We start from the raw sequence: 9,201 nt of genomic DNA, 5'->3' as shown, positions 1-9,201 counted from the left end.
TCTCGCGGGCGACCTAAGGTAAAGGCCTGGGAACTGATTGCGTGTCGGACGTTAGATGACGTCAAAAAATTTCGCGCCGAATAGCCCTTACGCATGTTTACGGCAAACTGGCTAGTTTCACCACCAAGCCTCGCTTTCGAAGTGCAAACTTGTAAATTTTATCATGGACGAATTCCCAAAGCAGCAAAGTTGAAAACAATACCCACATGAAAAGTGCATGAAGGTGGCAGAGGGTTGAGAATAATTCGCTTAAACGAGGCTTGGTGGTAAATTTTGAGCATATGACGTTATCATGCATAAGACCTTTTGATTGAGCAGAAAGGAAAAGGCTTTAAAATCCCCTTTTATAGTGCGCCCCCGCGTTTAAGTAGTTAGATAAACTCGTGGAGTGCGTGACTGCGAAACCACTCATCTTTCAGTTCATGTTCTGGAAGCTCGCGATTAAAGATCACGAGATTGCTTAGGTATGCGTGGATTGTCTGTCCAGAGTCCTTTCTCAAGCCAATTTCAAAAACTGAACGCCCTGAGTTCTTGAAATCAAAATTTGAATTTCCATCAACAGCATGTTCATATTTCTTGTCTCCGTTTGCGTACATTTTCAATTTACCACTATGCCCACGTTTCCAAGTTATCGCTACGTGAATCCATTGATATGTTTCGACTTTTATGTCACTGCAAAAAAAGAACGAGGTTACCTTTATCATTATTCAAACAAATCCTGCCCATCACTTTCCCATGAGCATCACAAGTCGAAATAAAATGTACACACAGTAATCTCCATTATCTGTTCCTAGAAGTTAACATTTTTTCTTCAATTTTTTTTGTATATTTTATATTTTGGTAGACCTCCTCTCCAAGCTGTTGACGTCAATGGTTTAAATATTTGCCAGTCGGTTGACAGCATTTAGTTCTGTTTAATTTAGCAATTTTTCAAGGCGAAACTGGAAGTGGATACGTAAACGCAAATCAAAACCGGGGAATATCAGTTCTGAGATATCATTAATTGCAAATTTCCTAAATTTTTCTGCGTCACGTGACATGTTTCAACCAATCGCGCGCGGGAAAATATTGATTGATAATTATATAAATTAACAATTATTCCACGAGCGCGCGTTAGTTACGAGATGATAGATAGACAACGAGGCGCGTGGCTCTGAGTGGACGATAATCACTTCATATCCAAAAAGCACAAGGGAAATAATTGTTATATTAAAAACAACAAGGAAATATTGCATTGTATTTTCTAGCAGTTTTTCTATTTCGACTTCATTTAATTCTACCGCGGCAACTTCTTTCTCCGGCCATTGTCGGGCGTGATACACATAATATTCAATGAAAGAGATACGAGTTCGATGAGGCAATCAAAACTCCGGAAATGCATTATCGAATGCTCCTGTTTTTAGTAATAACGGATATTCCCCAATTTTGGATTGTGATGTTTGTGACTTACTTGGACAGATTGCACTCAAGAAAAATTATTTGTTAGATAATAAACAACGACATTCAGTATGAGTAGCAACCCCAATAGACCGTTATAGCATCCCTTGTGTACTAGGGTGTAACATTTTAGCAACTTGGAATCTTATGGTAGCCAGAATTTCAGACATCCCTCTGTGCTCGCCTGCTTGCCAGAAGGGACGTCTGAACACATTTGGGCCTAATGCCGTCCGGTGACGTCACTACTCTTTGGTTTTAATTCATGCGGAAAAGTTTCTGTCGAGGCCATGAAATTGTAAAAGAAAAATCGCTTCAATAAAGGATTACAGGGTATAAAATTGTTTTAATAGTAAACTATTGAAAACTTGAGACAAATGAATGAGACTTTAATCGATTGCAGGCTATATTCTTTTACGGAACCGATTTAATCTGAACTGATTTGCTTTTATCTAACGATCAAAATATAATATGTTACGCAGCGGACAAATACAACACACTCGTGAGTACTTAAATGAAACAATTTAGACGGTTATAGAGGCATCAAGAAACGGAATTCAATACAAAAATATCCTACTTGACTGTGGGCACTGAGTAAAGAAATCACTGGCTCATCGAGGCTGCAGGCTGCGTCGCGCTGCTTTGTTGAAAAAACAAAAATTTGGCAAAACACTGCATGTCGAAGCGACGAATGCCGCCAACTTAAAACCTACCGATTTCCATTACTATTCTTCATCCGTAGGTAAACTAATAAAGTAATAAACGCAAGGTAAAGGACTAATAAATTCGTTTCTGGGAAGGTGAACTCTTTCGAACTCTTTCCAAACGTTTTCAAATTACAATCCTCGCGCGGTAAAATTCAGTCTTAATTTCACATAATTATGCAAATAATTTTTAAATCAACCAATCAAAATCACTACCCGGTTTTCGGGTAGTGACGTCACCGGACTGCATTAGGCCCAAATGTGTTCAGACGTCCCTTCTGGCAAGCAGGCGAGCACAGAGGGATGTCTGAAATTCAGGCCAATCTTATGGTACATATACCCTTTTTAACATGCACTTGCAACATAAATTTATAAATTTTAATTTATTTGCGAACACGTTAATAATGACTATGGTTATGATTACTGCCCCATGCGAACGGTCAAATTGTGCTTGATATAGTATTTCTCGTCTTGTACTGCTATATATACTACCATAAACCCTTTGCATAAATGACTTCATTTTATTGTACCGCGGAAACTTCTTTCTCCGGCCATTGTCGGGCGTGATACACATAATATTCAATGAATGAGATACGAGGTCGCTGAGGTAATCAAAACACCGGAAACGCATTATCGAATGCTCCAGTTTTTAGTAATAACGGATATTCTCCAATTTTTGCTGTGTGACGTTAGTGATCATGACTTACTGTTTATATGGAGGAGAGTTGTCCCTGGTAGGAGGGTTACCCTCTCCCCCGAGCTATCTTTTGCCGAGCGTTTATATGAAAAAGTTGTCCCTGTTGACCGAGCCAAAACTTGGCCCTCTCGGTTCAAAAGACTGGCGAGAGTTGTTTTGAAACATCTATTATGTCTGCCTTTTTTAATAAGGAAAGCTGAAACGTCGACCACGACCATTTTTTTTGGACAAATTTACCGCCGACTTCGATTTCAATGTATCTGCAATTTTGTTTTGGTCGACTGCAGCGTTTGCGCATGCTCTGTATGTGTCAACTTGTCCCTGGTAGGCGAGGCAAAAATAACCAAACTGTTTATATGGAAAAAAGTTGGCTCGCTCCTCAGGGTCACCCTACCTTCAAAGCGAGTGACCCTCCACCCAGGGTCACCCTGCCCCCCGAGCCAACTTTGCAATTTCTCATATAAACAGTTCGCAGCTATTTATAAAGAAACGTATGAAAAGCTCTCTCGCCCGGGGTGGCTCGGTATGGAGGGTAACCCTCCTACCAGGGACAACTCTCCTCCATATAAACAGGCCCTTAGACAGATTGCGCTCAAGAAAAATTATTTGTTGGATAATAAACAACAACATTCAGTATGAGTAGCATAGTCATCATTAACGTGTTACATATGGCGTCTTCATTTGAATAACAATACATATACATCCTTAGCCTCAGACTCACGTAAAAAAATCCTTTTTCCAAAAACATCCACATGAGGCTAAGGATGTACTAAGTATTTTAATGCAAATTTGGGCGCCATTTATGCAAAGTGTCTATTAAATTTAGTTTAAAATGAAAATAGGAATTTGATTACGTTACACACGCGAAGGTGAACTTACTTTATGCAAGGTCTAAACAGTATGCTGGAATCGACAGCCCTTTTTGCAATGGCACATAGTTGGGTGGAAAAAATACCAAATGCGAATGATGGAGAATCCGACCAGTCGCTGTAAAAAGGTTGATTGTATGAAGGTGACGTCACCACCTTAATCCACACGGCAATGGTCAGATCTGTGCTGTGGATCGGGATAGCTGGTGTCTGGGCATACGTCGATGGAGTGCCGTCCAGGTAAAGTACTCTTACTCCGTCTTGGTTATCAAATTTTGCATTCCCGCTTAAACTGCAAGAAAAGTCAACTTAATTTTTTCTTCTTTATGTATTTACAGTGATCGGTAACAAGGTGCAACTGCTTTGCACCGTTGCACCGTTGTCTCCGTTGTTTTCTTCGACTGTAATAGCTACTAAGCCGTATATTAAAAATGAAATTTAACACTATTGGACCAACCAAATACTACGTTCTTGGAGTAATCTATCATCAAGAGAAAACAAATACTTTTTTAAATTAAAGTACAAGTATCATAGTTAAAACTAAGTATTATTTAACTTGTTAAAGATCATAGTCTTACTTAAGAAGTTTGTCCGTACTATCGAGCTTCCAGTGGAAAGGAAATCCTGCAAAAAAACAACAGATTTTCTCAGTACCTTAAAGTCTGTACAGCCGGCTCGGGGCAAAAGTCGACGCTTATCCGAGTTTCTGTACATTCCTGTGCGGAGAGAGTGGAAAAAAGCACTTTTGAAGCAAAGTCCCTGCAAATGGCCCCAACCGGAATAATTGATCAAATATCCAACTTTTTTTTTTTTTGGATTAAATATCCAACTTACTAATCTCCCTCTTAAGCATTGGCCAAGCGATAACGCAAGTGGATGCAAGTCGTCGCAAGTTCAACTTGCGTACAGACTTGCGCTGACTGGCCAAACGGACACTCAAGTTTAGTCTCAAGTGCACGCAAGTTTGCAGAAAGCAATTCAGTATTTGAAGTTAACTGCAAAATACGTTCACTTCCGATGGGTGGCCAAACTGTGAAATTAACTTTAATGCAAATTTGGTCTCGACTAAAGTGAACGCAAGTAAATGCAAGTGTAGCAAGTGTACGCAAGTCAACGCACTTCACGCAAGTCCTGGCCAAACAGAGACGCAAGTAGACGCAAGTTTTCAACTTGCGTCTACTTGCATTGCCGTTTGATTAGGGTTTTACTTTACCAAACACATAGCAAGAAACAGGGTCTGAATAACCATTCTGAAACCTGTTACTGAAATATTAGGAAACAAATTAGTTTTGCTATAAACCTTTACCACGACTACCAGACCACTTAGGCCTGTCCCGGATTTTCTTTGTAAGTCACTGATATCTTTTATCAATTAGTTTTAGAGGAAGAGAAGTCTTTAGTTACCAACACATGTGTCCCCATCCTGAATTTCGTCCTCAGTACAGGAGCACGTGAAACTACCAATCGTGTTCACACAAGCCTTAGCTGAATTACAGTTGTGTTCGTCTGTTGAGCATTCATCTTTGTCTGTTGGAAAATGTTAGAATAAATGCATTTTAGGAATCAGTATTTCTATGTCAAAATTCATATAAAGATAAAGGCAAGCTCTGAAAGAAATATTCATGAAAGCGCGGATAAATGAATGATGAGTGTTTGATTGGCGCACTGATAATTTCCGTCGTCTTTTTCAATGTTCCATGCAGCTATAAATTTCGCAAGGTTTTACCAGGAATTACTGATACTACAGTATCCATCGTGAAACGAGATATCGGAGGAAATAAAATAACTGCCGGCCGGCAACAAATCTGGTCTCACTTTATGAATTTTATATCAGTTGTATACAAATTATTAAAGTTCGAACAAATTTAATTGAATTGTCTAGAATAATTACAGAAAAAACGAGTGAGGTTAAGTTATGAAACCAACTGATCAAATAATTGATCCATAAGTGATGAGTGTCAGCCTTAGTTATTTGCTCATTTCTGTACCTTGACAAATTTTGCCATTTCCTTGGTATCCGTCAAGACAGGTACAAATGAATGAGCCTGCGGTGTTTGTACAGACAGCTTCAGCAGCACAATCATGCGTATTAGCCGCACATTCATCTATGTCTAAACACATAAAGGACACTTTGAGAAGTACAACAGATTTTTGGGAACTAAGGGCTTCAGAAAACTATATAACGTTTCTCCTTAGAGTACAAGCTTATTAAAAGCACTTGTCACTACGAATGGTTCCAGAGAGGCTGACCCCATTCCACGTTTTGTGCAAAGTTGGCGCAATCACTAAAAGGGGTGGGGAATGGTAAAATCTGAGACTGGTCGAGACGCCAAGTTCATTGATTTAAAATCCGAGACCGCGAGACTAACATGTATTTTTTTCCATAACTGAGATACATTTATTTGAACTCAGTGAATCATCTACCTAAAAAAACAAAAAACAATCCGAAGCTCCGGGACCTTTCGGCAAAAAGTTCGAGACTCTCGAACAGAAACAAACACACAAAAACTCATTGCAAAGGCATTCGAGATTTCGAGATCACATTAAAAGTCTTGATTTAAAGTTTTCCAGGTGCCATTTGCTACCCCCGTTGCAAGTTAAAGCGGGCAAAATTCCCCCACATTGAGCCTTGATTTTTATTCCTTTTTTTCGCGGTGTGGCAGTGCCTCTGTTGTTTTATTGACAGAAACACTGTTATCCTCATTAAAAAGTGTTATTTCTTTAGTTCAATGGTTTTTCAGGTCCTGATTCGATCATTCTTATCAGTGTTTCGTTTTGCCTACTCGGGTACCCTGCTCATTATAGTGCCCCATTTTTATTTTAGTAAATATAAAGATTAGAACTGTAAGCCAAAGAGAAATCGATATCTGCTTTGTTAAATTTGCTAGTTTGTGTGCTATAGGTTTTTGCTTCGGTGTTGTCATAGTAGATGTAACGGACCTATTATAGAGGCTTTAAGAAGTTTTGGAAAGTTCTAGACTTTTCTTTATCTTATTGAAATCAGGTTACTAGTTACATCATGCACAATAATGAGGCAAAATATCCAACAAAGAAACAGAAAGTATTTTGAACACATCAACCTTCAGTGCATGTATTTCCCGTGAATCCAGGATCAGCACACAAACAGGAATATGTTGCCGTGTTATCAGCTGACAAGCATGATTTCTTTTCCGGGCAAGGAACGCCGCACGGATTCTGTCAAAAGGTAAAAAATCAATTAGACAATTCTTTGCCAGTTTCTTATTCTACAAAACAGAGTCTACCCGATATAGTATCATTTTTTGTCTAGGGTGAATAGTCAAAAGTAAAGAAATAAACCCGTGCTTGCGTAAAGAACATATCATGACTTGCGAGAGAGGCTGATAGTACTTCTTGGTAATTGTATGCATAATTGATACAATGTTCAGGCCAACATGACTCAACCAGAACTCTTCTTGAATTAAGTCAACTAAATTATCGAGAACGCCATTACCGGGTTATATTTAGCGAAAAGCTGTGAATTAAGCACTGAATCGCACGATTGTCAAACTAGTTTACTATCTACTTACGCTACGAAATTAAATTATGTTTCAAAGCAGTTTTCCGAATTATGCATATGATTAAAAGAATGTTTCCTCTTTTCTCAAGATTATCGCCAAACTGTACAGCACTCTCTCTAATCACGTAAGGGCATGAGGTTAAATCTTTCAGTGTCTCAAATGGACTATTTCACGGATTTTACCAGATTTTTGTGTCGCAGGAAACCTAAAAATAATAGTCCGCTTTTATTAAAATTGCTATATTAGAGCAATGAAACTGTTAACTAGCATCTTTTGCTCCGGATGGCTCGGATGGAAACGGATGCAACTCGCAAAAGTTAGTCTAACGTTTTCAAGTTGTGTCCGCGCATCATAAAAAAAAATCGATATTTATAGCCGTAGGCTGATTCCTATGCGCAAATTAAGGCTATGTCTCCCTTTAGATGATTAAAGATAATGTTTTTTATGGGTTTAGTTGCCTATCACTTATTTCAGAACAGTTTAGACCAAAAATCTGCGAGATCACCGTGACATAGCTCCTTTAAGAAATAAACTTACCACTGATGAGCGGTGAATAAAACCAGGTCTTGACACGAGATATTCTGGGTGTAAAACATGGTGAGAGCTGCTTAGTTCACAAACTCGTTTTCCTTTTTCTACCACCTGAGGTGGTCCAAGGTTGTAGGATTTACAGCTGTCATCCAGAAAACACTTCCACTGACACAGTTCTTCGTCCTGTACGGTAACGTTACTGATGATGCTTTTGTTGAAGGCTTTGTCCCTAAAAACGCCCACGAAATTCAACTCGCGACAAAGCTCTGGACAAGAGAAAAAAAGGATTGAAAAAAACATGCACAAAAGAACCGCTTAGGAAGTAGTAAACCTGAGTCACTGCAATAAACTTGCGTACCAACATTGCACTTTGATAAAACAATATTAAACTTGATTTCATCTTTGTAGTACCAAACTTTTAAAGGAATTTGTATACGCAGGTAAATCAGATATTAAGTCAAGAGACTTGATATAGAGATAAGTTTGCTTTCCATCAGTTTTACCACTAAAATTTCTTCAAGAGGTTAAATTTAAAAGCTATGTAACATATAAATAGAAAGACGCCCTTGCCTAAAAATGGTGCCAAATATGTTATAGAACTTGTACAAGAACGTGTGTCAAATTATTTCCCTTAAAATCGGTTTCTCGAAAATATTAGCTGATTATGTAAACAAAACAACTACCAAAAGATCTTACTCATGTTTTTATGTTTAAAACTGTCTAAAAACGCGAGATGTGTATTTCATTATGTAGCGCAATCGAATTTAGATAGACTTTTAACAGCTCTCTTAATTTAGTTGCGAGTTTATAGAAAAAAGCTCAGAATGAAATCGATTCTTAATTTTTTTCTGTCAACAGCTGTAGTTGTTTAATTTTACTTACCTTGGGTCGCAACTAAGATGCAGTGAAGCCAAATTCCCCAAAAGAAAAACACAGCAATTGCTAGAACCGAGGAATACCGCCTTCTCATGTTTGTAAGAGTAGTTTTGACTGTGAAATCACTCACTCTTATCTAGAATCACATGTTGTATTTCTCATCAATGTCAGCAGGGAAATACACTCTTTCGTGTGTAGAGCAATTCTTTTAACTTTTGGGAAAACAGCTGGTGTTTTCCATTGTTACTTATAAATTTTTAATTAGCAGAATTAATTTTAAATTTTAAAGAATTGAAGTCAAATTTCTTAATCTAAATATTAACACTTTCTTTTCTTCTTCTTTACTCTATTTTGAAAAGCAAAAAATATCAATTTAACGAACGTCAGGAGAAAAGAATCTCAGCCCTTAAAATTGTCCACAAAGCTGGTAGCTATGGCTGTAGAGGGCACGATCCGGTTTAGCTAGTTTAATAATTTAAAGTTCATCGTTCGCTGATGTGCCATCCTTGAAGACACGCTGAAAAGTTCCTTAATAATTATCTCTAAACAGG

General features: G+C 38.1%; 1 protein-coding gene across 1 annotated transcript; it reads right to left on the bottom strand.

Annotated features, from left to right (window-relative positions):
* Positions 1–8,811, bottom strand: LOC144631061 (uncharacterized). The gene is made up of 8 exons (XM_078489442.1): positions 8,657–8,811; positions 7,781–8,040; positions 6,785–6,899; positions 5,693–5,815; positions 5,109–5,231; positions 4,283–4,328; positions 3,715–3,996; positions 1–672 (listed from the first exon to the last, which is right to left on the bottom strand). The coding sequence occupies exons 1-8, from the start codon at positions 8,742–8,744 to the stop codon at positions 372–374; spliced, it is 1,338 nt and encodes a 445-aa protein (XP_078345568.1). The 5' UTR covers positions 8,745–8,811; the 3' UTR covers positions 1–371.
* Positions 8,812–9,201: the final 390 nt, after the last annotated feature.

Source organism: Oculina patagonica, chromosome 1 (assembly GCF_052425735.1).
Source record: "Oculina patagonica isolate OP01 chromosome 1, crgOcupat, whole genome shotgun sequence".
In the NCBI taxonomy this organism is placed as follows: Eukaryota; Metazoa; Cnidaria; class Anthozoa; order Scleractinia; family Oculinidae; genus Oculina; species Oculina patagonica.
This window is presented reverse-complemented; position numbering and strand designations above follow the sequence as displayed.

What these genes read in the sequence shown, in the direction of transcription:
- LOC144631061 (XM_078489442.1), bottom strand. Translation starts at nt 8,744, where the DNA reads ATGAGAAGGCGGTATTCCTCGGTTCTAGCAATTGCTGTGTTTTTCTTT. An exon ending in GGGAAATACATGCACTGAAG is followed by an intron (nt 5,816 to 6,784) that starts GTTGATGTGTTC and finishes TTATGTGTTTAG; the next exon opens with ACATAGATGAATGTGCGGCT. An exon ending in AGTACGGACAAACTTCTTAA is followed by an intron (nt 3,997 to 4,282) that starts GTAAGACTATGA and finishes CTTTTCTTGCAG; the next exon opens with TTTAAGCGGGAATGCAAAAT.